Source organism: Lissotriton helveticus, chromosome 9, assembly GCF_964261635.1.
Source record: "Lissotriton helveticus chromosome 9, aLisHel1.1, whole genome shotgun sequence".
Lineage (NCBI taxonomy): Eukaryota > Metazoa > Chordata > Amphibia > Caudata > Salamandridae > Lissotriton > Lissotriton helveticus.
The window spans coordinates 549,725,349-549,753,224 of NC_136070.1; the positions used below are offsets into that span (position 1 = coordinate 549,725,349).

The 27,876-nt window shown below is 46.4% G+C and overlaps 2 protein-coding genes and 1 long non-coding RNA gene across 5 annotated transcripts in view; 1 reads left to right on the top strand and 2 right to left on the bottom strand.

Annotated features, from left to right (window-relative positions):
- The window catches only part of LGALS12 (galectin 12), a 177,620-nt gene that overhangs the window by 76,262 nt on the left and 73,482 nt on the right, over positions 1 to 27,876 (bottom strand). For all 3 annotated transcript variants that reach the window (XR_013601008.1, XM_078660445.1, XM_078660446.1), the window contains one exon: positions 1,551 to 1,761. Coding sequence is in view for 2 of the 3 variants with exons in the window: in XM_078660445.1 (XP_078516571.1) it covers positions 1,551 to 1,761 (211 nt within the window). In the remaining variant the exon portion in view is untranslated. The remainder of the gene's footprint in view (positions 1 to 1,550; positions 1,762 to 27,876) is intronic.
- LOC144782556 (E3 SUMO-protein ligase KIAA1586-like) lies at positions 7,532 to 27,428 on the top strand. Its single transcript, XM_078661943.1, is given in 3 exon segments — positions 7,532 to 7,568; positions 22,107 to 23,786; positions 26,821 to 27,428. Coding segments are annotated over 3 exon segments (2,325 nt in total).
- Positions 23,924 to 25,185, bottom strand: LOC144781541 (uncharacterized). Its single transcript, XR_013601009.1, has 4 exons — positions 25,138 to 25,185; positions 24,972 to 25,049; positions 24,746 to 24,860; positions 23,924 to 24,110 (listed from the first exon to the last, which is right to left on the bottom strand). It is a non-coding gene; the product is annotated as an uncharacterized LOC144781541 (long non-coding RNA).

Here is a 27,876-nt window from a genome sequence, read left to right on the forward strand (position 1 = left end):
ACACCAACAGCACTAACCCTATTCAACATAATTATTACAGATATCTCATCTGCCAAGCCAGCAAGTTGCACTAAGCAGTTCGACTCATTTTAGATACAAATCACTAAAAGGACATTAACTACTTGTTATTCAGCGCAAAGTATAGTTAACAAGCGCTTTACAAATGCACCTTATGTTAAGTTTTTAAAGTGAAGGACTTTAGGAAAGAAGTCTTTAGTATGGCTTGGAAAAGCTATCCTCTATAAAGTTTTCCTGTCCTAAATTCTGACTTTCCTCCACTGAATTTGAGAATTGGTGTGTCCTGTCCCATGAGTTGCACGTTTTTAATGAGTAAATCCACTAAAGAAACACAGCTTTGTTGAAAGTTAGTTCACTAAAATTACGGCTCTGACCATGGTTTAGGATAATTACTGCCCCACCATACATGCCTATGAGGCAAGAGGCCTGTTGGGAGTTTATTGAAGTTTTAGGTCACAGGTGTTAACTCCTTTGAATGTGTAGTCTTGCTCAAGGAGGTCATCTGGTGAAAGACAGAAGCTTTGCTTTCGATTGTGTATTGGTACAGCATGGGGATTGGCGGTGTTTAAATTTGTCTGTATTTGGGTTGTGGTCACAAATTGTTGGGTTTGGTAAACACACAAGGGCAGGGCAATCATCTTTTAGTAAAGTTTATCAAATTTGTTGCCCTCTCCCTAATCCTTGCTTATAGGGAGTCTTTCTCATGCATGTTCACTTCAAAAATATTTGTGTAGGTTCTTGTGTGAATGTCATGTGCCTTGGCATAGGGACAGTCATGTAAATTATGCCTTCCAGTGGTGTAATGCGTTCAGCAGGAATGGTGTCTACGAATGTGTATAAAGGCTTGCTAGTTTTGGTTAGAAGTGATGCAGGAACATTGGCATTGTTTCTGAGCAGTGAGGCAAGTCTTGGGTAAACAGTAGTTCTCCATGGGAAGGGGACCGATAAATCCAGGAAAAGAAAGGATCAGTGGACCGGAGAATATCACCCTGTAGGACGAAAATAAGTTGCAGGTCAGAAAGTCACCAGATCGTCGAGGGATATTTTAACAGAACTTTATCCCTGCTACAATCCGATTACAATTTATTTTGAACTCCCATGACTGGTTGAATCCATCAAGGTGGTATACACCTACCTTGATGAAGAGAGGTCAATAATGATGAAGCATGCCACAAAAATATGCTGCAGGTCAGAAAGCAACAAGATTATTGTGGGATATATTACCAGATCTAGATCCCTGCTACTTTCCAGTAGGTCTAAAGGGTTGGGGGCTAGTAAGATCAGGGAAATTAAGAATTTAAGCTGGACTGGGTGAGGGAAAATATAGAGTTTGTCTGCTGTCTAGGTTAGTTTTAAGAGTCAATATAGTTGGTACAACATTGTAAACCAGTTACAATGTGCCACATGTAAACTCTTTGCACACTACACTGGAGTCTGTACTTGACAGTGATACCTTGCCAAACGTGATGACTAAAACAGAACTTTACAATTTCTATTTAAAGAAAAGTTGTGCGGAATGCAGTAACGCTCACCTTGACACAGCTGTTCTCAAACCGAAAAAGAAGCACAAAGTTATCGCCACCCTTCAAGGGCAGTTTGGAGCATTTCTTCTCATCCTGCCATCTCTCGCCCTCTAATGAGTTGCAGATAACATGAGGTGAGGAGCTGAAGCGAGGGTTAAAGTGAAAGGCAATGTCTGCCCTGGGATGCGCACTGCAGCCGCACTGGAAATCCACCTGAAACCTAGAATTAGAGAGAAAAGAAGGCAGGTTACAGGAGGTAGTAGTGGGTTGTGAAACAATAGCATTAGCTTTCAGTGCAAAGACATACATGCACAGTCCACAAATTTCAATACAGGGACACCATCTGTTTCAAGACCTCCTCCAATGTCTGAACCCGGATAATGGAGTATCTCAATTTCACACTGACCGAAAAAGCACCACACTAGGCTCCTTCGCCTACAGACCATCCGGACCACATCCCAGCTTCTGCAATGTCATCACTGGCCCGATCGCCATCGAATCGAGCACTACATCTTCCTAGGGGATCTCAACTTCCATCTTGATGACCCAAGAGATACCAACACAACCAACCTCCTGGAAAAGCATGAGCAACATCGGTCTCAAAAGCGATACCAACACAACCAACCTCCTGGAAAGCATGAGCAACATCGGTCTCAAGCAACTGGTCACTGACCCTACCCACATTGCAGGACATAGGCTCGCCTCCATCTTCACGTCCAGCAACAGAGTAAAGTACAACCACGTCTCCTGGACCGACCACTACATTGTCCACTTCACCACCTCAGGACCCACCAACACTAGTACCATGCCCTCCAGATCCACACGCAGAAACTAGAATAAGTTATCAGATGACCATTGGAACAACACTCAACTTCCACTTCCCAGACACACCATTCAACCCAGAACAGGCTGCAAAAAACTTCCCAGTGGAGCACAGAGAGTGATGACACATTTGCCCCCACCAAGCTGGACAGTTCCAAAGGACCAGCCAGAAATGCCAGCTGGTTCACTGTGGAGCTGAAATCCAAACGTAATTGCCGGCAACTAGAAAGGAAGTGGCGCACCAGCAAAAAGACAGGAGACAATTTCAGCTTCAAGACAGCACCACCGCACAACCAGTACCACCGCCTCCTGAAAAAACAGCTCACACCCATGAACACAAACCCCAAACACCTGCTTACTCAGTGGGTCCCTCTCACAACTCAAGCCACAATCTCCTTAATGAACTCCATGCACTCGAGAGCAACCATGAAACCTGTCTCCACCACATCTTCAACCTCGGGAGCAAGACAATTGACGATGAGCTCAAGAAAGTCCTGAACACCTCCATCACCTAGGCCTCCTTCCCTGAGGACTGGAAACACGCTAAAGTGAGGCCCGTCCTGAAGAAACCATCTGCCCACCCAGCAAAACTAAATATCTACTTGCCCGAGATGGGCAAGTAGATATTTAGTTTTGCTGGGTGGGCAGATCCCTGCTCCCTTTTCCAGTAAAGGTTCTTGAGAAGGCTATCAACCAGCAACTCACAGAACACCTAGAGCACAACAACCTCCTGGACCCCTCTCATTCCGGATTCCAAGCCAACCAAGCACTGAGATAGCCCTGATCGCAGGCACCGACATTAGTGCCCTCCTGGACCACAGAAAAATGGCAGCCCTCGTCCTCCTGGACCGGTCAGCTGCCTTTGACACCATCTCCATCACCTTTTAAGCAGCAGACTCCACCACATCGGTGTCCAGGGAGACGCCCTCAAATGGACCACCTCATACCTCACCGGTTGGGCCAAGAGGATCCGTCACCCACCGTTCACCTTGGAACCAAAGAAGATAATCTATGGTGTCCCCCAAGGATTGTCCCTCAGCCCCACCATCTTCAACAAGTACATGAACCCCCTGGCAAACACGGTCAGATCGCACTGACTCGACATAATCTCCTAAGCCGATGACACCCAGATCATCCTCTCACTGTCAGAAGACCACCTCCACCACCAGAGCACTCCCAAAGATGCATGAGGAACATTGCTGACTGGATGAAGGACAACTATTTCAAGTTCAACTCGGACAAGATGGTAGTCCTCATCTCTGGGAACACCACCTAGCCATTGAACACCACACGGTGGCATGCTGAACTCAGCCCCTCCCCCGCCCGACACACCACTCCTGCAACCATGGCATTCTCCTGGACAGCAAGCTATCCATGAAGTAAGAGGTAAACACAGACTCACTCGCCTGCTTCCACACCATACGCATGTTCCCCAAGAACTTCAGGTGGCTCCCAGTCAACCCCAGAAGAACCGTCACACAGAACCATGTCACCAGCAAGCTGGAATACGGGAACACACACTATGTAGGAATCCATGCTCACCTCTTGAAGAGACTACAAACAATACAAAACTCCACTGCAGAACTTCTCCTCGACCTCTTCTAATGGACCCACGTCACACTGCACCTCAAGAAGCTACATTGGCTCCCAATCCAGAAGGTGCCAGTTAAAGATGTTGACCCATGCATACAAAGTCCTGCACAATGAGGGACCAGTATACATCAATAAACACATGACCTTCTACCAACCGACCAGATACCTACGATCCGCCTTCTTCCTCGCAGACATCCCCTGGAGCAACAGTAGAGTACGCTCCTTCTCACACCTGTTGGCCAAGGCTAGGAAATGATCTCCCTCTGCACATTGGGACCACCCATCGCTCCGGGAGTTCAGGGAAGGACACAAGACCTGATTGTTCGAATGAACATATCACCACCAGTTAGCTATTCCAGCGCCTTGAGACCCTCAAGGGCCATTTGCTGCACTTCATAAAATCCCTCCTTTTTTGATTGGTATGGCAGATACTGTTGCATCAGGGATCCCCAATAGCCAGCCACGGGGCGGACTTGAATGAGGTTCTGGGAAAGAAAATAAACTTATTTGCAGCATTGACACAAAGTGGCGAAACTTTAAGTCCAACCCTGTTTAATGTATATGTGCGACTGTTGGCGGATGTAATTAAGAGCTATGGGTTTAAGATTGTGTCCTATCCAGATGACACACCTCATCATTATACTGTCGAACAATTTCTCTCATATAACTGCTTTTTTGTGCCTCTGCTTAGCAGATGTGGCTAAATGGATGGACTTAAGTTGCCTTCAGCTCAACGCTGGAAAGACAGAGGTTCTGATCATTGGGCAATAACTCAAACATCTGGTTAACCGAGTCGTGGCCTAAGGAGCTGGGTCCAGTACCCGACTCCAAACCAAAGGTCAAGAATCTCGGCATATGGGTGAATGAAAAGCTGTCTTTGGACACCCAAATTACTGCAGTGGCAGGAAAATGCTTTGGAATTCTTAAAATGCTGAAGAAAATACTGTGCTTTTGAATGATGCAGCAATAAGACAGTAGTTCAGGCCTTGATATGGTCAAGTCTGGACTACTGTAATGTTTTATATCTTGGGGTGACACAGGGCAGGATTAACAGACTACAAAGAGTGGAGAACGCTGCGGCCCGGCTCATACTGAATTTGCCAAAGCGTGAGTCAATGGAGGCTGCGCTTAAGCAGCTTTATTGGCTCCCTGTGAGTCAAAGAACCTCATTTAAAGCCTTGTGTTACTGTTACAAAGCCCTGACTAACAAAGGACCGAGTTATTTGCAACCATTTGTCAGACCTTATGTACCGCTGAGGAACCTTCGATCAGCAGTGGAGATGCTAACAATTGTTCCCAGATACAAGAAAATACGCATGGGCGGGAGCTCATTTGGCTTCCTGGTACATCAATTGTGGAATGCTCTGCCTGAAGCAGTTTGTCAAGCCCAGTCAGAAGACCTCTTTAGGAAAAAACGTATAACCTTTTTTTATAGCTCAGGATGTAGGGGGGGTGATCACTGCATTGAGGCTGGTGGAAACCTATAACTAGCTCTGGGAAACCTCAAATGAGGTAGCTATGTGCTTCAGAAATTGTATTATTATTATTTAGTGGCAGTAGCTGAGGTTTCAACAAAGCAAATAGATCCTGGTAGAGCAGTAATCCCCAGTGCTTAATTTCATAACGGAACCAAATCAAACCTTGTCGAGTGATGAAGAGATATACTGCTGGAGCACTGATATCCAGTGTCTGCTCTGAGGAATCCGAGAGAAACAGTTGCCACTGTGACCCCCAAAGTGGCCGTCACCTGGTGGCACTGACTAGGAGGCGAAAGTTACCCCAGCTGGCACTGACCATCCACTGGATGGGATAATGGGGACTGACAGTTTAGAACACTTTTCACAGGCAGACTACAATCTCCACTATGGCAGGACATGAACAGACTCCATTTATTCCACCAGGCATTTCCCTGGTTGGCTGGAGCCTGTGGAGCCAGTGTTGAAAGCTCAGGGCTTTTTCTGAGCTACTGTTACTCTCCCCAGTTGCCCGAGGTTACTTACTGCAGGCGCGGGGAGGCATCAAGAGAGTCCTACAGAGAGGAAGATAGAGGGAAAGTCAGAGAGAGGAGAGGAGGAGAGTGAGAGAAGGGATGGATAGAAAGGGAGAGATTGTGCGAGGATATAATGGGAAAGAGTCTGGTTTGGGAATTTTTACAAGGTCTACTCTTGGTTCCTCAATCCAGCCCTGGGTAGGACATGCAATCCCATTGTTGATAAGCAAGTTCTTGTATCAGTTCATCCCAGAGTTATTTGGCTACTTCTATCCCCAATGTGGATCATGGTAGGTGGGAGAGTGAAGCGTATAGAGGAGCTTTAACATGAGAAAATGGCCAAAAGAATAATTTTAAAATGGAAAGGATATTTTTTGTAGGAATAAATTTTGCTTTTATGCCATCCGATTCCTTAGTCTGACATGTAAACTGTAGTGTATGGTGTTCCCTCTCCCAAGAGGAAGTATTGGGGGTGACAAAGAGCTACAAATAGGGATAAGGATCTGCACTGTTGTAAAGGATGATGTGTTCACCACTAATCAAGTAAACCAAATATATTGTGCCTCTAATGTTTTTAGGAACAGGAAAACATTAGTAACAAAAACGTCTTAACATGCCATGAACATGAGTATTATTCATTGAGGAATCTTGAGAATTCCTTTAGGTTTGGGTGTGGTTGCAAGATTTACTACTTAAAGCCTCAACAAAAATCCAAGTCACACCTCGCATGCTTACATACTGGAAAGCATCCATATTATCGGATCTAGCCACTGTTGCATCACGGAGGAGAAATCTGGATAGGAATTTAGCTTCCTCAGGGACCCATCCCACACGTGGCCCTACGAGCAATCTTCCGGCAGAGTTCTAGACTTTGCTAGATTGGAGATAATGCCCATGTGTGCTCCCACCCATAGTGGAGGGTGTTCACTGTTCCCTGACCAGACTACAATGAGATGGATATTTGGTACCAACTGATTGATTTTGCAAGAGCAAACACTTTTTTAATTTGTGTCCCAGAAGCGGTATCTGCTGTCCCACTGTGGTCAGTATTACATTTAGATACACCAATAAAGAGAAATTATAATTATATGTAGTCACAAATATATCCACTTTTAATCAACTATAAATATTGTTTTCTATTTCTTGAAGCTTCATGTGGCACTGTTCTGGACTCAGACCTTTCAAGGCCTTTACAAACCTAGAAACTATAATGTTCCATGTTGTACAATGCATTTTCCTGTATCGTAACCTTGCTTTGAAACGTGACAAGCGAAGCGGGATTTCGTGAGAAGAGTGGAGTATTAGGTATATAAAGGATATCTTCCCTATAAGGCTATCCTCAGCTTTTTTGAGGGACAGCTCCTGACATTGCACATTGGATACGTCTTTGGTTACAATAAGTTTCGTCATGTGGTCATAATACATTGACTTTTACTGAGAGGAATTGTATATGGTGAACATCCTTAACAACGACTCCGGAACAATGAGTTCGCGTCATGCCAGCCGAACAACGACTTGCAGGAACAATGACTTAGACTGAACCACACATGTGCGTGGTTCAGGCTAAGACGGTCTAGTGTTCGGGATGGGCCGTCGTGAGGAGCGTCGGAGGAACAGGAGAGGTAAGAGTGCTTCGGGGGTGGGGAGGGGGATTGGGTGTTAGTTATTAGGAGGTGAGAGGGGTTTCGGGTAGATTTTAAGGGGCGGGGGAATAGTGTTAGTTTTTAAGGGAGGTTGTGATCGTTTTTAGGGGTGGGAGGGGTTAGAGTTCGATTTTAGGGGGTGGAAGGGGTTAGTGTTAGTTTTTAGGGGATGGGAAGGGTAAGTGTTAGTTATTAGGAGGTTGGGGGTGCAGGAAAGTAGGATCTGCTGCTTATGGTTACCCCCACGTTTTGCTTAAGTTTACACTGTTTTTGACTAGTCTGACTGGGATCCTGCTAACCAGGACCCCAGTCTATCTGCTTTCTCCTTTAAATTGTTATACATGTTCTTTGGGACACTCGGGATTGGTTACTGGGGTACCCTTATAAGTCCCTGGTACATGGTACCCATGTACCCAGTAAATAGGTACCCCAGAGGCATACCATGGGCTGAAGCATGTATTATGCCATCCGTGAGAGGCCATGCAAAATGGAACAGGTCTGCTACTGCAACCTGTGTAAGCTGGTGCTTGCACCACTTACATTAGTTATAGGTTCACTATATCTGTAGGTCACTACACAGAAGGCCTGCTATAGGGGTGACTTATAAGTTTCAACAATCCTGAAGGCAGGGCGCTGGGTTTTAAATGAGAGGGTGCCCCTGCATGATCAGAGCCCCTCTGCAGCCTTCGGAGACCATTCTCCCAGGTTGTCTGTGATTCAGCCAGACATACAGGTAGAGGTGTACTATAACCTCGCGGTAAATACTATCTCGAAAACGGCTGCATAGAAACATGTCATGTTTGGTATCAAACACCTTGGAATCATACCTCCACACCGGTAACCGGTGTGGGAAATATGATTCCACCCTTCTGAAGTGAGCTTCCTGGGGTCACTGGTCTATCCGGTGCCAGCCTTCTCGACCCCGTCAGCACAAAATGGATGCTGCCGACCAGAGACCCATTTCTGCCATCCTGCTGCTGAGCCAAGCTCGACCAGAGAAAGAAAGCACAATAGGCATTCTGTCACAGGGAGTTAAGACCACTGCCCAGACAGGATTTAGTGTATTGGGCTGGGTGGGTGCACTCTGAGAGTGCCTGAAAGTCTGCACCTGAAGCACATTTGGTGTCCCTGTGCATAGTACAGCTCAAACCAGTTCTAGGAGCCATTGGCTCCTGCTCTGGCGCGAAACTGGTCAAAGGACATGGGAGTAACCTCCCCTCTTTGCTGACCCTCCCCTTGGAGGGTCCTCTGAATCTGTCGAACCCTCTCCTGTGAGTATAAAAGGGCGTACTTGACTGTAGCTCTTTAGATTTTACGTGGACAAGATTCTACAAGAAGAAACCACTGACCTTCGACAGACTGGACTTCGCTGGATTTCGACTGGGCCCCACTGTCTCCATCTCCATCCAAAGCTGTGTCTGTGCCCTTGATCCATACAGGCTCCATGCAGGAGCTGTGGTGCAGGGAGAATTGAAGAATCTTCCTTGGGGTGAAGGAGACACTCTCCTGCATTCGCAGGTAGCTCAACGCGACTGACCAGTCTGCTGCTCCCGAGCACCTGCAGACTCAGAAGACTCCAGCAACACAGGAGGTGGGTTTAGAAGGTCCCGGGAGGTTGATCTGGCCTCTCAGCAAGTTTGAGGCCAGAATCCCTTGTGGGGACTGCATAACCCGAACCCCTGTTCACCGCGTCTATTTCAAAGTGTATATGCTTGCTGGTGATTCCTGAACTTGTGCATTGGACTCTGTGTAGTACTGACCCGGAGCAGTATTTATATCAAAAAACTCCGGCCTCCTCGCATCGAGTGCTCTGTGGGCTGGTACTTAGTGACCTTGTGACTTCTGGTCATTCGGCCTGTGGGTCCTCCCGAGGGTCATCTTGAATTCTGTTGGGCTTTCCTGGTTGCTCCAGATGTTCCCTGACTCCCCATTGCTTGGTGAGTCTCCTGGACCTTGCTGGTCCACACTGTGACCTGCTTGACCTTCCTGCATGGGTTGCTTTTGCCAAGGCTGGTTGGTGCTTCAGCCAGACACCGACGCCTCAGCACTCGACATCCTTCATGGGACAGCTCCCATCTGGCTCCTGGTCGTCGTCGACATCTCGTGGTTGCAGAGTCAAGCATCTCTTCTTCGGACCTGAAGCACCAGGCATCGGTGGGCATTCAACTACAGAGCCCCTGGTCACTCTGAAGTGACCCAGACTCTGTCCCCTCTGCTTTCGGGTTCCTTTCTTCAAGAATCTATCCTTTGATTCCACTGGACCCTTTTTGCCTTCGCGGCAGCAGCACTTCTTCGAAACCTTCCATAGAGAACAGCAGTTTCCGACGCCACTTCAACCCTATGCACCCGGCGCCTCTGGGATAGGTAACTCTGGTACTTTGTTATCCATGGGTGGGGTGGCTCTCCAACCTCTTAAGTTCTGAAGGGTTTCCTCGAAGTCCTCCTTGAAGGGTCCTTAAACTATAAAATTGTAACTGCGATTTCCCTTAGAATTGTACAGAGCTCGCGGTTGTATTAGCACACTGCACCAGTCCTCTGTGGGGTCCCTGTCAACTCACTTTGGGTGGTTCCTTGGGGTCCCTACGATTCTACGTGCACCAGGCCTTATATTGACCCGAGTCGTGGTAGTTATATCACTATTTTAGTATATGGTTCGGTCTCCCCCTGGAGCCCACTGTGTATTGTGCTACTTACAACTGTTCTATTCATATCGTATTGTGTGCTTTGTGTTCTATCCTCGGGTTGAGGATACAAGAGAGTGTTATATTAATAAATACATATTTTATATAACTACTGTGTGGTTCTCCTTTCATTTAATTAATTCAGGAGGTGATATTCTGGTGAAACAAGCTGCTTTACATTTCTTCAAGATTAAGCCTGAAGGCTGCTATCCACAGCTACCACTAGGATAGCTTTCTAAAGGTTATCATTGACCTCATACATCATAAGGGTTGTTTGGACTGGTGCAAGTAGCCCACTTTAATTAGTGGACCGCATATACCAGGCCAACTTCTCCAAGGGAGAGTTTGTGTACGTTTTTTGGGGGTGGAAGGTGGGGGGAGGGGTACGGGGAAGATTTTAGGAGTAATTTACCATACATTCCTTTATCACGAAAATTTGTGGCAAAAGAATGCACGGTAAAAACAAATCGTTGTTGATACACGGTCGTAGTACAGACGCGTTGTTTAGGGAGTCGTTTTTGAGGAGCTCGCTGTTCCAACATACAACCATTCTATATATACTAGGTCCATATTACATGATTTTAGATCTTCGGACCAACTGACTGTTTTCTAGTGAGAGCCCTGGTAGGTTGAAGGATAGTTGTCCTTTTGATCTTTAGCTTTGCTGCCTTCTAGTTTTCTTTGAATCTAGTTAAACTTTAGGCTTGTGGTGTGGTTTATTTTTAACAGATGGTGCATTATGGGGAGGGAACTGCCTCGGCAAAGGGAATTATGGCAGTACTGGGTTGAACTCTGTAAGACTGCCCCAGGTACCAGAGGAAGAAGAGAAGTTTCTCGGAGGGAGGGGGGGGGGGGAGCATAAATCTCATGTCTGTAGTATGAAAGATACTCAGAACTGTTAGAATACAACATTAGTGCCCTTAGAAAGGTCTAGTCCACCCCCCTCTCTACTGATTTCCCCAGATCACCAAATCGCAAGAGAAGAAAGGGAGTGAGGATACAAGGGAAGAGGATATGGTGGACATAGTCCCCATGCTGGACAATGGGCTGTGGGCATAGCTGGAGCTGCCCCTAGAAATGGAGCACTATCTGCAGGACCATAGGAGCTAATACGGAAGTGAACACTGTGGACCGAACTGCACTGTCTGGAAGGCCTCCCCTTCTCTTCACACAGGCACTGCTTTGAGCCAGTCAATCAATCAATCAGCGAATTTGTATAGCGCGCTACTCACCCGCTAGGGTCTCAAGGCGCTGGGGGAGGGGGAGTTGCTACTGCTCGAACAGCCAGGTCTTGAGTTGTTTCCTGAAGGAGAGATGGTCCTGGGTCCGCCGTAGGTGGGTGGGAAGGGAGTTCCATGTCTTGGCCGCCAGGTAGGAGAAGGATCTTCCTCCGGCGGTTGTTGTGTGAATTCGTAGGACGGTGGCGAGGGCGAGGCTGACGGAACAGTGCCGGCGGGTGGGTGTGTAGAATGTCAGGCGTCTGTTGAGGTATTTAGGGCCCATGTCGTGGAGAGCCTTGTGTGCGTGGGTGAGGAGTCTGAACGTGATCCTCTTGCTGACGGGGAGCCAGTGCATGTCTCTCAGATGGGCAGAGATGTGGCTGTGACGGGGGATGTCCAGGATGAGTCGTGCAGAAGCGTTCTATATCGGTTGGAGTCTTTTCTGGAGTTTGGCTGTGGTGCCAGCGTAGAGGGTCCCGTAGTCCAGTCGGCTGCTGACGAGGGCCTGGGTGACAGTCTTCCTTGTTTCGGTGGGAATCCACCGGAAGATCTTTCGGAGCATGCGCAGGGTGTTGAAACAGGATGACGAGACGGCGTTGACTTGCTTGGTCATCGTGAGGGAGGAGTCCAGGGTGAAGCCCAGGTTGCGTGCATGGTCCGTTGGCTTGGGGGCGGTGCCCAGGGCAGGGGGCCACCAGAAGTCGTCCCAGGCAGAGGGGGGTGGTCCCAAGATGAGGACTTCCGTCTTGTCTGAGTTCAGTTTCAGACGGCTGAGCTTAATCCATTCCGCAACGTCTTTCATTCCTTCCTGGAGGCTGGCTCTGGCGGTGGTGGGGTCGTTAGTGAGGGAGAGGATCAGCTGGGTGTCGTCAGCATAGGAGATGATGTTTAGGTTGTGTTGGCATGCGATGGCTGCGAGGGGGCTCATGTAGACGTTGAAGAGGGTGGGGCTGAGCGAGGAACCTTGCGGAACGCCGCAGATGACTTTGGTGGCCGCGGATCGGAACGGGGGGAGGCGGACTCTCTGGGTTCTTCCGGTGAAGAACAAGATGATCCACTCCAAGGCTGTTCCTTGAATTCCGGTGTTGCTGAGGCACTGTACTACGGTGCGGTGGCATACGGTGTCGAAGGCTGCTGAGAGGTCCAGGAGGATGAGGGCCGCTGTTTCCCCGTTGTCAAGCAGGGATCTGATGTCGTCGGTGGCTGCGATAAGGGCGGTCTCGGTGCTGTGGTTTGCTCGGAAACCGGACTGTGAGGGGTCGAGGGATCCGTTTGTCTCGAGGAAGGCGGAGAGTTGTTTGTTGACGGTCTTCTCGATGACTTTGGCAGGAAAAGGGAGGAGCGAGATGGGGCGGAAGTTCTTGAGGTCCGTGGGGTCCGCGGTGGGTTTCTTCAGAAGGGCGCTGATCTCAGCATGTTTCCAGCTCTCCGGGAAGGTGGCGGATGCGAAGGAGCTGTTAATGATGTCCCGGAGTTGGGGTGCGATGATGGAGTCGGCTTTGTTGAAGATGTGGTGTGGACAGGGGTCGGTAGGGGAGCCGGAGTGGATGGTGTTCATCGCGCGGGTAGTGTCTTCGGTGCTGACTGGGGTCCAGGTGCAGAGGGTGGTGGTGGTGGTGGTGGTGGTGGTGGTGGGGGGCGCTGGTTCGGTGGTTGGGTGCGTGGTCTGTGCGCCGAAGCTGTTGTGTATGTTGGCGATCTTGCGGTGATAGAACAAGGCGAATGGGTCGCAGAGGTCTTGCGAGGGTGTGATGTCGTTGTTGCAGGCGCTGGGGTTGGGGTTGGAGAGCTCTTTAACGATTCAGAAGAGTTCCTTGCTGTTGTGGGTGTTGTTGTCCAGTCGTTCTTTGAACGTTGTCCTTTTGGTGGTGCGGATCAGCTGGTGGTGTTTGCGGATGGCGTTCTTGAGGGCTGTCATGTTTTCTGTTGTCTGGTCGTGGCGCCAGGCTTTCTCGAGGGTGCGGCAGGTCTTCTTGGAGTTTTTGAGGTCGTTGGTGAACCACGAGGTTTTCTTGCTGCCGGGTCTGCTGGGAGGGTTCTTCAATGGTGCGAGTTCATCGGCGCAGTTGGTGAGCCACTGAGTGAGGTTGCGGGCTGCTTCGTTGGGGTCCCTCGTGTTGGTGGGAGGGTTCTGGCTGAGGGAGGTGGTGAGTTGGTCGGTGGTGTTCTTGGTCCAGCTTCTGCGGGGAACCTGTTACGGGTGGTGGTGGTGGGTCGTGGTTCTCCTGAAGTTCAAGTGGACGCAGCTGTGATCTGTCCAGTGTAGTCTGGTGGAGTGGCTGAAGAAGATGTGCTTGCTGGAGGAGAAGATGGGGTCTAGCGTGTGGCCGGCATAGTGGGTGGGGGTGTCCACCAGTTGCTTGAGTCCGAGGTTGGCGAGGTTGTCCAGCAGGGTGGTGATGTTTCTGTCATTGTTGTTTTCCAGGTGGAAGTTAAGGTCCCCTAGGAGGATGTAGTCTGAGGAGGTTAGGGCATGCTGGCTGACGAAGTCTGCGATGGCTTCGCTGAATTATGTTCGTGGTCCAGGTGGTCTGTAGATGAGAGTGCCTCTGAGGGTGGTCTTGGGGTCGGTGTGTATCTGGAAGTGAAGGTGCTCGGCGGCGGTGAGGGTGTCGTCGGAGTTGGTCATGATTTGGATGGTGTTTTAGTGGACGATGGCGATGCCTCCTCCGGTCTGCTTGACGCAGTCCTTCCGGGTGATTTTGTAGCCATCCGGAATGGCTATGGAGATGTCGGGGCTGAGTAGGCGTTCATCCAGGTTTCCGTGAGGATGGCAACGTCCGGTGCTGTTGTGTCGAGGAGGTTCCAGAGTTCTACGGCGTGCCTGTGGACGGAGCAGGTGTTGAGCAGGATGCACTTGAGGTGATTGTTGCTGGTGCCTGGCGGGTGCGGTGCAGGTCCGGAGGCAGGTGAATTTGCAGGCTTGGCAGGTGAAGGGTCCGTGGGTGCCTTTCGAGTTGGCTTGGTAGCAGGCGGGGTTTCGGCCGGCGTTGAGTGCGTGGAGGGTGGATGCGTCGTAAGTCCGTCGTGTGGGCTGGCAACGTCGGGGGCGGGTGGGGTCTCTGGCGCGCCTTTGGCGCACCAGCGGTGCGCCCGCTGCGCGGCCTCCATATCAAGGGCTGTGGGAGGGAGGAGCAGCTGGGAGGTGGGAGCGGGGCGGCGAATGGGAAGAGCGGGGGGGCGGGGCCACAGGGACGCAGCGGCGGGAAAGGAGGGAAGAGGGACACAGAGGCAATGCGGGGAGGGGGCACAGAGGGCAAAGAAATGGAAAACAATAGAATGCAACAAGGCAACAGGGGCACAGAGGCAAAAAAGGGGGGAGCAGATAATACGACACACAAATCAAAAGACAGAAAACAGAGCGCTAAAAACAACAGAGCGCAAAATATCAACAGAGCGGCAGCGGGAAAACGGGGGGCAGGGGTCTTACGTGGCAGCAATCAGTGGTGGGAGCGGCGACACTGGAGGACCGTGTGGCGGCTGGGCGACCTGCCTGAAGACCGGGTCAAAGGTCGCTCCCTTTACCGCTGCGCGGCCTCCATATCAAGGGCTGTGGGAGGGAGGAGCAGCTGGGAGGCGGGACCGGGGCGGCGAATGGGAAGAGCGGGGGGCGGTGCTGCAGGGACGCAGCGGCGGGAGAGGAGGGCAGAGGGACAGGGAGGCAATGCGGGGAGGGGGCACAGAGGGCAAAGAAATGGAAAACAATAGAATGCAACAAGGCAACAGGGGCACAGAGGCAAAAAAGGGGGGAGCAGATAATACGGCACACAAATCAAAAGACAAAAAACAACAGAGCGCAAAATATCAGAGCAGCAGTGGGAAAATGGAGGGCAGACCGGGGGGGCAGGGGGCTTACGTGGTAGCAATCAGTGGTGGGAGCGGCGACACTGGAGGACCCTGGGAGGCGGCTGGGGGGGGGGGGGCGACCTGCCTGAAGACAGGGTCAAAGGTCGCTCCAGTGGTTGCTGGTGGGGCCCACCAGCACTTATTTTTTCTCATAACAAATTGGCTGCGAGCAAGAAAGGGAGTAAACACACAAGCAGGAAAGAAAGGAAAAAAGAAAGATGTGGGGGAAAAGCTTTGGCGGACAAGAATGAGAAAGGGACAGCTGTGTCTGGTAGTGGATTAAAGAGGCCTGTGGTAAATTCAGGACTAAGCAGGCAGGACATACGGAGTGCAGATTTTTATAAGCACAGAGAGTATAACTTTGGTCAACCGCATTCATTCTTTTACAAACTAAGCACTGCCAAATAATGCTGATGAGTCGCTCCAGAGAATGCTCTTTTCCTGGTAATACTTTCTTCTCCGTAGTCGGAGGACCTTTAGTTTTTGCATGGGAATTAAGAGGGAGTAAACAAATTACAAATCCAATACCAGTGTAACAAATTTGTCCATCAATAGGACTAAGGTTACTAACGAAGTTATAGGGTTTTATTACAAACTAAAAAAACTAAATAATAGAAATGAGTCTTAGAAGCATATTACAGAAATACAGTAGTATCACAAGAATGAATCCTAATAAATTTCAGTTGAAACAATAAGAAAAAACTGGATGGCTGCAATACACAAGATGAGGAAAAGACAGGAGATTTGCAGAATTAGATCTTTCTGCCTAGTCATTAGTATTTCTGAAAAATCTAACTTATCGTGCCCCATATTAACTTCAGAGAAACCCTAGTAAGCTACAGGAAGCAAGAACATGTGTCAGCATCAGGGAGGCTTTCGTAAAAATGCTCCAAGCCTACAATGCATAGCATGAAGCTACGCAATGGGAGGAATCACATCAGAGGTCTGTACTTCATGAAATCCTAAAGGGTTCAGCTCTCTAATAATACAACATCTATTAACACACAAGCATTCAAGGTAACCAATATAGTCACTTTTCAGTACATTTTCATCATCCTACGTAGAGATTCGCAACATTCTGCACTTCTCTCACACTCTTGATGGCAGGGCTTAATTTGAGCCGGAGCTTGCCGGTGCTCAGCACCGGCACTTAATTATGGGGGCCGGGTCTATCACTCGGCATTAAGTGCACCTGTTCTCCTGCCTCATTTTGTTTTTTTAAAGTCGTGCGTGTCTCTGTCTGCGCACTGACTGGTGGTGACTCTGGCAGGCACACACAGAGTGTGGCTGTGTGGCGCTGCTGTGTATTACTGTCACTGTTGCCATCTGACTGACCAGGTCGTCGACGTCGATGATGCATGCTTGCAGCATACAGCTGAGCTGCCCTGCTCTCTGCTCCGGGTCCCACCAGTTACGTAAGAACAAATTAATTCCACTTCCCGGCCGCGGCGCGGATCAGGGCCCCAGTGGGCGGGAGTCCGGGACTTGTTGTTTTGTAAATTGTAACTTTTGTTACTTGTTGCAGGGGCCCAGGGGCAGGCACTGGGCAGGGCTTTGCTGCGGGGTTGGGGCTGTGCGCGCCAGAGGAAGTGACGCGTTCGCAGATTGCATGCAATTGAATGCATTGCACGCGCATTTTCTCTGCCCGCCCCTGCATAAACGCACGTCCGCACCTCTTCCCTCGCCCGCCCAAAGTTGCTGGTGGTGGGGGACTCGACTCGGAGTTGGGAGCGGCCGGCGACTGCGAGTGCTCACTGCTCAGCAGGTGAGGGCGACCTGGGTGCGAGCCAGGACTGGTGCGAGCGAGGCAGGGCAGAGGGCCTGGCAGTGGGGTGAGATTGAACCGTGAACGTGATTAATTTACTGGTGGTGGCCAGACCAGTGAGTCAGGTTTTTTAAATCATACTGTGATTGGTCGACCCGACCGTCTACCTACCACTGCTACAGCAGCGCCTGGAGGCAGGGACAAGATGGCCTGGGCCCTGGGGGTAGGCCGGCGCCGGCCGAATTTCCGAAATAAGGCAGGCAGCTGAGGCAGGTGAGGCGAGGCGAGGCAAGGCTGGCAGGGCCTGGGGGCGGCGGGGGCCGCAGGCGCAGGATTACGTTTTTTTAAAATTAATTATCATTGTGGTTGGGAGGGTTATCATTACATTACACATCACATGAAGATTGGCCTGGACTCGGAGTCTGACGGAGGCTGGGAATGATAGGCGGCGTAGGCCTGGCCGGCAGACATCATGAATTAACAAAAAAATCTGCGCAGGTGAGGCCTACAGAATAGATTAACTTTTTTTATGTTCGACGTGACGGTCACACTGCTTAAATGTTGTTTTGTTTCTGATGCCCTGGCTTAGGCTAGTTTGATCATCACGAATCGATGGGATGAACCACGATCATGTTTAGTGTGCACTCAGTCACTGCCTGGCTATTTGTTACGCAGTTGTGGGCTGCCTGTAATCAGTAGAGGATGCAGGCCCAGGGCAGGATTCGGTTTCGTTTTCAGGCCGGGCACGTTCATAAAATTGTGGGGGTTCGGGTTGGGGCTGTGCCAGGCAAGCTGCAGCGTGCGCAAATCTTCTACTTCTTACTTGTTAGTTGTTACACTACATTAAGGGCTGGTTTTAAGCAATGGATAATAAATCTGCGCAGGTGAGGCCTACAGATTAACTTTTTTATGTTCGGACGTCACACACACTGCTTAAATGTTGTTGTTTCTAATGCCCTGCCTGGCATAGGCTAGTTGTTTAATCATCACGAATCGATGCACGATCAGGTTTGTTGTTGGCTTGTTGTGTGCACTCACTGGCTATTTGTTGCGCAGTTGCGGGCTGCCTGGGTGAAATCAGTACAGGTTGCAGGCCCAGGGCAGGATTCGGTTTCGTTTTCAGGGCAGGCCGGCGGGCACGATCATAAAATCTGTGGGGGTTCGGCCTGGGGCTGTGCCAGGCAAGCTGCAACGTGCGCAAATGTTCTGACTGACTTACACTACTACATTAAGGGCTGTTTTTTTTTTTTTTAAGCAAATAGCAATGGATAATAAATCTGCGCAGGTGAGGCCTACAGATTAACTTTTTTTATGTTCGGAAGTCACACTGCTTAAATGTTGTTTCTGATGCCCTGGCTTTAGGCTAGTTTGATCATCACGAATCGATGCACAATCATGTTTGTTGTTGCCAGCAGTATGCACTCACTGGCTATTTGTTGCGCAGTTGCAGGCTGCCTCCCTGGAAGTGGAATCAGTACAGGATGATTTTGGTGCTAATAACCCCCCATGACCTCCTCCAGTCCTGTCAATACAGGTGCCTTTTTACAAGAGAGTTAGTGGACTCAGAGCCAGAATTGCCTTCCATGGGCAGATGTATCATGTATGAGATTACCTGGAAGAGCTGCAAGTCGCATAAGAGCCGCCCTCATCATCAAACATAAGAGGAGTTGGTATTAAGGGGAAGTAATAGAGTTTGGGCCCGGGGTTAAATAAAGGGAAGTAATATAGTGTGATGATCTTGCTTGCAAAGAAACCAATGGCAATCCGTCACCTGAGCAGGCTCTGCACCAAGAAGTGATGTTGGTATATGAGTTGAGATGTGCATGAGGGCATGGGAGCCTGGCCAATTAACTTGTCAGGGGCTCGTCTTGCAATGACGCAAATGCAGAGCCACCTTCTTGTGCTACAGCAGGAATCATATACAACCCCTTACCTTACCCAAGTAATAAACAACCTTGAAACTAATTACCCTTGAAGGCAGCACAATTTTGCCACTGAGCTGGCCTTAAAAGAAACGTACCTTAACGATCTCAGCAATATATAATGCACTTTCCCGTACTGTTACTGCAAGGAGAAAGAGACCGCACTATCCTCAACACAATGTGGCACCAGCTCAGTAAGGCCAACGTATGCTGCCTATGCTGTCCTTTATATGCTCTCAGGGAGAAAGCATAAGGCAAAGCAGCTGGTGCCGAGTTCCTGGGCTCCAGTAATATTCAGGTAAAAATTAAAATGTCAAGATAACTGGTGATTAATCGTCTACCTGGAGAAAGCCAGCCAGGAGCTTTGTGTAGGGGAAGCTGTGACTGCTTGAAAGGCAGGTAGTACAGGCCAGGGTTATATACCTGCTGCAAATAACGTTTACCATGCAGATCAAAAAGTTCATATAATGTAAAATAGATCAGTGTGTTACTGCTTCTGTCGAAAAGATCCTTTTGTTACTTGCAGTTTGTAAGTTAAAATGCTACAATAGAACAGCAAGCTATTAACTAGTCTGTCTGTCATCAAAGAGCTGCATGCAAACGGCAAGTTATATATCACAGCTATATGTTTTTTGGGCTAATCTTTCTTTATCCTAATCTTGCAAAAAGGGTCTAATGTGGGTAGAAATCACTTCTTATTGAAGGGAACCCCTAACAATGCTGGTATGTTTGAATTCTGCATTTGGGCTTTTTCAGACTTTGAACTCCTAAACTATATTGCCTACAATGACAATCATGGATGACATGTGACTCCTATACCTTGTAGTCCTGTCTGATGTAACATCCCCTCTATACTGAGTTACACACATAGGATTGTATTTATGCAATGTGTGAATGATGCAAAGTGCTCTGACACCTTAAACTGGTATGAGAGGCGCTATTAAATGAAATTAATGTAAGAAACTGGGTACTCCGCTACATAATGCTCCCAAACAGGGCGTTACATGTCGGTGATTGTTCAACAACTTTGAGCAAAGTTTAAAATTTTTAGGACACCAATGTTTTGGTGAAAATGTACTGTATTTTGCTCCGGAGACAAACTATTTCTCTAGTGTAGCCTGCAAATAAACTGTAGTCCAAATTATCTAGAGTATTTTAGGACTTTGTTTCTCACTCCCAAATGTCATTACATTGAAGTTTACGTTTTCAAATGTGTAACTTTAATGTGGTAAATAAGTCTGCACAGGTGCTCAAATCCGAACATAGATGTAAAGTTATCACTCATTGATACAGACCTAATAGCTGTTGCAGGAAGCTCAATAAAGAACCCCTGCCAGCCAGCACAGCATCTCTGGGAGAGGCTTGAGTTGAGATAGCTTGCAGTTTAACTCTCTTAGCATTTAGCACAGGCCTACATGCTGCCTGCAAAGTGCCCTTGAGGCCTTACCTAACCCAAGGCACAGATCTGCTTACTGGATCATCTGAGTAAGTCCGTTTTCCCCATTTCGAAGAATGCCAGCTCACCTCGCCAGCCCATTCCTGAGATTGCCTTAAATTAAAGTGCTAAGCCCTAGGGCTCACTTTGCTTGAAAGACCTATGTCAAGCCATCTTGAATCGTTACAGCTGTTTCGTTGAGCTACTATGCCAATGCCAGTATGCCTACATAGATATCATTAACAAATAACAACTACCAATGTCTGGTACTGGTAGCTATTCAGCTGTCCATAGCATCAGCTGATATGCAGGAATTCTACCTCAGCACTGGATAGAGCAGGAAGTTGAGGTAGTTGGGGTGGTGAGTTTAGTATTGTGGAAAGCTTTGGTTCATACAGTTGAGTACACCAACACCACTCAACAAGAAGTGGGCTTCTAAATGATCTACTGCAACATACCACACACTCGCCACCTCTGCCGGAATGAGCAAGGCTCATTTGCTGTGCTTGTCCTTAGTGTAAGTTTGGGTTTTTCACAATCTTATGACTTCTTCAGTGATGTAACATTGAGGGCAGCACCAACACTCTAGAAATTGTTCCAGCACCACTGGCTTGGGTGCCTTTCTTTGACATTTTCATGCTTTGTCGCTTGAGTGCCTTTGTGTGATGTTTCTATGCTTTCTGGCCTGGTTGGTTGACTTTGTGTGACATTTCCATAATTTCTTTCCGGGCTGCCTTTGTGTGATGTTTCCACGATTTCTGGCCTGAGGCTTGGTGCCTTTGTCTGACGTTTCCATGATTTCTAGCCTGGGTGCCTTTGTCTGACGTTTCTATGATTTCTGGCCTGGGTGCCTTTGTCTGACATTTCCAAGTTGTGAGATTACCATGCTTTCTGGCCTTGGTGGCTATGCAGGTCCTCATTTAGGTGTACAATTTACTAGGCTTTGAAAGTTGATACAGCTAAATATGTTGTGCACCATTTTAGTTTTTTCTTTTCAAAAAAATGTTTTTGAGGGGAGAATGACCCCCATGCAAACATCTCTAGCAGTCATTAAGCTTGCTTGCTATGCACTGTATGGGGGCTGGTCAAACAAAACTTGCCAGGGCTGCTTTGGGTTCCCATTCTGGCCTTGAGTGTCAATTAATGAATACTTTTTGTGAATCACAGTGTGTAACTAACTTTGCACACTTCCACCTTACCCTGCTTTAGTTGTCATACTACTGCTACAGGAAGCCAAAGCTTAAAAGTGAGGCAAACTTTAAAGACTTTGTGCCTCTTTTCAGTGAGTGCTGCAGGGCAGGCAGGCGTATGAATTGGAAAAGGTCTGAATTTGGGTGGGCAAACCCGGCAAAGTAAGCTCCATTTGGATTATACTTGTAGTCAGTTGTAGTAGATGGTAATATATGTGCAGATGCATAAATTTCTTTGGAGCAAACTGCAAAAAAAATAATTGTGCATGTAATTACTTAGATGAATTGACATCACACTTCGCACATGTCTAGCATGTTTTATTTCACTTTGCTTCCCTAGAATGTCACACAGTGGGCAGAAGAAGATTTCAAGCTACTTCACAAAATTTAAGCCCAAAGACGATGGGGAGCCTACTAATAAAGTAGCTAAAAAGACCATGTACATCCGGTGGATGAAGGGAACAACACAGAAGATGAAGTGCAAGAGAAGGCACTAGATGAGAGGGACACCACTACTAGCAGCAGCGTTATCACACCTACAGAAGAAAAGACACAAGATAGTCCTCTCCAAGATGACCAGCATCATGCTGTGGAGATTGCTACTGAGACAGAGGAAACTCCAAGCACTAGCAAACAATTTGACACATTATCGCTGAAACCACATTCAGACAGAGTTTTTAGGAAAGGCATTCTTCCTAAAGGTTGGAAACATGATCAAAAGATATATTTCCAACGCAGGCATCCGTGGTTAATTGTTAAAGGCCCTAACCTTGGCTGTTCTGTATGTCGCCAAGTCCGTGATCTTGGTGCTGAGAAATCCAGGGGAATGAAATTGTCCAAAGAATGGACTGACTCTACTGTGAAGGCATATGGCACAAATCTAAAACAACAGCAAAAATCATTGAGAAAAAAGATTGGAGAACATGGACAAAGCAAGGCTCATGTTGCAACTTTAAAAATCTTAGAAAATGCAAAAAAAGATTCTTTATTGCAAGTAACTGCAAAAGCTCAATCTTTACAAATGTCATCAACATCCAGAATATTCCGTGTAGCTTATAAGGAAGCAAAGCGGAACAGGCCAGCGTATGGTTTTGAAACAGAGATAGACTGCCACCAGTTAAATGGACTGGATATGGGTCGAATTTTGCACTCCAATGTAGCTTGCTCAAACATACAACGCCACATATCCTCAGAAATGAAGAGGAAGATATTTGCTCAAATTATTGAACTTTCCCCAAAAATAAGTATTTTACTAGATGAAGGCACTGCGTTAAATAGGAAAAGTTCTTTAATTGTGTACATGCGAATGCAGCTACCTGGCATGGACTGCCCAGCTAATATTTTTGTTGACCTCATTGAGCTGAGTGATTTGTCAGCTGACGGCATAGTAAGCAGTTTACTGTCTGCTCTAAAAAAAGATCCTATTAATATAAGTGAGGACTTTCTCTCCAAATGCCTGGTTTCAGTTGCCTGTGATGGAGCTTCAGTGATGTTTGGCCGTCACAGTGGTGTTGTAAAGAGGTTGCAAGAAAAAATCTCTCCCAATATTGTAGCCTGGCACTGCTCAGCACATCGCCTGGAACTTGCCGTTCATGATGTCATGAAAGATATTGGCGCTACAAATCACTTCAAAAACTTACTCGACAAGCTATATTCTCGGTTTGCCACATCTGTTAAAAACCGTTTAGAGCTAAAGGAGTGTGCAGAAGTTCTTGACATTCAGCTCTGCAGAATAGGTAGAGTGTTAGATACTCGTTGGGTTGCATCAAGCTTTAGAACAGTAGAGGCTGTTTGGAATGCTTATCCTGCTCTCTACAAGCATTTTACTAGTGCAGCTGTTGATACTTCCCGTGACAGTTCCAATCGAAATATGTACACCGGCCTAGGAAGGCGATTATCATCTATCCAGTTTGTTGCTAATCTTGGCCTCATGTATGATGCTCTTCAGGAGTTATCAGAGTTATCACTCGAGTTACAGAAACGTGATTCTACAATCATTGATGCCCATCGGGCTATTTGTCGGCAAATAGCAGTGTTTGAGGCAATGGTGGACAGGCAAGGGAAGCATTTCTCACAGTGTAAAAAGGCAATGGAAGAAAATATATTCCAGGGTGTGATGCTGCACAAAGGAAAGTTATGTTAACAACAAGGACCCCCTGATACGGATAGTTATCCTGGGACAGGGTAAACAATATATGTGAAATAACAATCCCAGGCATATATTAGAGCAACAACCAATAGATTAAACAAAACAAACTAGTACAGTTTTAGGACATATACATTTTTAATTTGATTAAAAAGGATTCAATAAAAAACAGTGCATTGATCAAAGTTGATAAAAGATTCTATAATGATACATGTGTATTCACAAGAAAATTTAATTAAAAAGGAGGTCAGGTGGCATCCGGTCGACGCGTTTCGGCATAAACTATGCCTTCATCGGGACTTAAACCATCCAATTTCTGTAAAAAAGATTATAACAATAGTTTACTTATTACACCTTCTATCATTAAGTGATATAACTGAACTAGTTCTAGTTTGTTACAACATTCTATTGGTATAAACATTCGCAATAATGATATACCGCCTTATATACAAATATTTTACACCTATGCATATACAGATTTCCATACCCAAGCCACACTTTAATATGTACGGGCAAACACGGAGATGTAATACTCAGAGTTCAATTAATTGGCAAAATACAAAAGTTTACACATTTTGTCAAAGACATTCTTGTATATCATTCCTTTATCAAGCAATGCTGCCAGGTTAATCAGATCTAATGGTTCAATTGGTGGTTGTCATCCAATTGCCTAGTCCATCTAAGCATTTCAATAGCTTTGTGTTTGCTTAAGGCTTTTACTGAAACACGGTTCCTTATTATTTCTTAAGTACAAGGAGAATTAAAAAATAGAGAAAAAAGGAGAAAAAGTTAGGAAAGGTTGGAAAATAGAGAAATTCCATATTTGTTACACTATTTCAGTTAGGATCCCTATTCTAGAAAATTGGTGTCTTAAATATAAGCACCAATTTACTATGATTTTATGGAGGCAACTTTTCCTACGATTCAAATACATACGTATAAATTTCTTACCTAAACTTGTACTGGAGTACAAGAACCGTACTGTTCTCTAATTATTTAAGCTGCAGAGCGGCTGTATAGATGCTGTATCCTCGGATTCAAGGCTGGGTGATTTATCTACAGTTTTCTAAAAGGACCAAGATGACATGCGGGTGAGCCATGGGTCAAAAACTTTTTTTCTGTTCCCTTGTTTAGAGCCTTTATTGTTACGCTAACAAGATTACACATAACTGCTCACCTTTTGTTTCTATTTAGTGTTCTTTAGGAGCTTCCATAGCCTGAGTTTTTTGTTAAAATACGAACAGATCACAGTATCCTATTAGTCAAAAAAACAATTACTTTAGTATGTACCCACAGTAGTGCTTATTTATTATTAAACAGAAACAGATTACTGGTTCTCTTACCCTTAAAGGATTATATTATGTCCTTCTACTGGGGTCTTTTTAGACGGTTATTGGTGACATGACGAGGCCTCCGGTGTGTTGAATGAGGTCCTAACAATATAACACACCAGCAAAGTGAGCCGGGATTCTGTAGTACTAAATTTATAAAAAAATATATATACGGGTGATCAGTGTATAATTACCACTTACCTAAATATCTTTAAGTGATATTACAGCGTGGTTCCAATTCGTTCGCGTAGGTTGAGTTAAAACTTGTATAAGGCAAGGACGTCCTGTGTTCTTTTATATTCTGCTGATATAACTGATGTTGGCTCCTAATTAGAGAAAGGGCGAGCAGCCTGTTAATATGTCTCTTTAAACAGTCACTATTTGCCGGTTCACTTATAAGTTCTCAGGCGTTTACCTCATCCTGATACAACACCGCAACTAAACAGACTACCGATTGCTCGCACCATTTAAAGTAGCACACATTTTTACATTCTAATGCTACCGCTTACCTAATTTTAAAGGGCCGCTAATTCATACATAGTGCGCTACCACACTCGTGATTCTGTTCTGAGTATACGGCAGAGACGTCGTGATATTCCGCCTTGTTGGATCTCAAAATGCACGTAACTCCTAGTAAAAAAGGTGCAAGGTTTTAATTTTACCCGGATTAATGCAAGAGGCTAAATTCAAGTCGGTTAAACGCTACATGGCATACGCGGTTTCCTACCTCGAGTTTACACGGGGGTGCCGACAAATCCGGATACACTGCCGATGGGTCAGGTTTTTCAAAGAGAACAGCCACGATTTGCAATCTGGGAGTTCTTTTATAAGGACGGGTGTCATTGGTTAGTATAGAGCCTAGGTTCTTAAAGGGGAAGGCCCTATTTACACGCAGTATATATTTAGAGGGTTATTCTCGTATTATATATTTATAGCCATTTTCATAGAATTGCATTATGCCAAGGCAGCTCCTGGTTAAGGCCATGACTAAAGGTCTTGAGAGAAAAAATCCAAAAGACTTCTCGTCTTTTTCTTATTTTTTCTCCTCCCTTAGTATTCGGTATTTGTACCTTTTCTAAAATGCGCCACCGTATTTCTGATGGGGCATGGTTAAAATCAGAGAAATGTGCAGCAAGTGGGGCAGCCAGTTTCTTGGTTTTGATTGCTGACCTATGTTCGGTTAGCCTAACTTTGATTGTTCTTGCAGTCTCGCCCACATATCCTAAGTTGCAAGGACACATGAGCAAATAAATAACATTGCTGGTGTTGCATGTCCACAATTCATTTGCTACAATGTTATATCCATTTAGTTGGAAAGTCTGCCCTGGTATGATACCATCACAAGAGTGGCAGGAGCCACATCTCGAAGTACCCTTTACTGGGTTTGCTCCCTGTATAGATTTTTGTACAAATGGGATTTTTTCAGAGGTACCAGCATGTCTTGATCTGACTACAAAGTCCTTTAAATTCTTATTCCTCCGATGTGCATACATCGGTTTTTGGAGTTTTGGGGCAGACGGTTCTAGATTCAATAGGTGCCAATTCGCATTAACTATCTGCCTGATCGTCGCATTTAGTGTTGAGTGTCGTGTAACACACACTAATTTCGGTTCCTGGGCTTCCTTTTTTGATCTCAAGAGAGCATCACGGTCATAGTATCGGGCCCTCTTATAGGCCTCACGTACACGCACAAAGGAAAGACCACTGACAAAATCATTGAACAGGGACAGTTTTTTCGTAGCCTTGCAGAAAATCTGAGAAATCGTTTGTTGTCTACAGGCGGTACTAATTCTGCTGACAAAAAGGCTGACTATGATACACTGATTAACGAAGTGAAAGTTTTATACAAACAGTACTGGCCTGATGAGCTACCTGTTCTTTATGGTGAAAGTGACATTGAGTCTCTGTGTAAAAGATTCAACATTGCCAGCCGAGAAACCATACGTGCGTACAGAGAGTATAAAGAATCTGGAGGAAAAGAAATTAAAAGGCAGTTCAAGGAGCTTTTGATGGCTTTGCACACTATTGCTATCAGTACTGCAGAATGTGAGCGGGGCTTTTCTCAAATGAATCTTATTTGCACATCTACAAGAGCATCATTGCTGACTGAAACAATATCTTCTTTAATGTTTTTAAATCTTGTTGGTCCACCATTTAAGAGATTCAATCCAATCCCCTATGTTCAGTCATGGCTTGCAAAAGGACGGAGAGCAGCTGATGACACTAGGAGTAAAGCAAGGAAAGAGGAGGATTTGGAATGCACAAGTGATTTAGACTGTGTGTGGGCTTTTCTAGAAAAATAGATGCTAGCCCAGTCTAACTGAAAAATGGGTAATTGCAATATTTTAAAAAAGTTAGGCTTTACTGGACTTTTGGGGAAATTTAATTGTTGTGTACTTTATATAGGTTATTTATTTGCATTGATAGACAGTGTCAATTTATTTAATATTTTCTATAGCTGTCTCTTGGTTTGGATGTTATATTTATTATAGTTTATATAATTTATTTTGTTTTTATAAGACTTACCTTGCTTTTTCATTTTAGAACATATTTATTTGTATTTATATGCTTTATGTTACATTATTTTGTCTTTATAGGTTTAGATTTTGTATGGCACTGACTATGGCCATTTTGCACTAATAGCTATGAGTCTGACTTGCAATACTGTGAAATTCAAACTGCCTCGTCATTATCTATTCCTTTGGCCTAGGTAGCTCTAGGTCCTTTTGGTGGAGATTACATTTTGCTGAG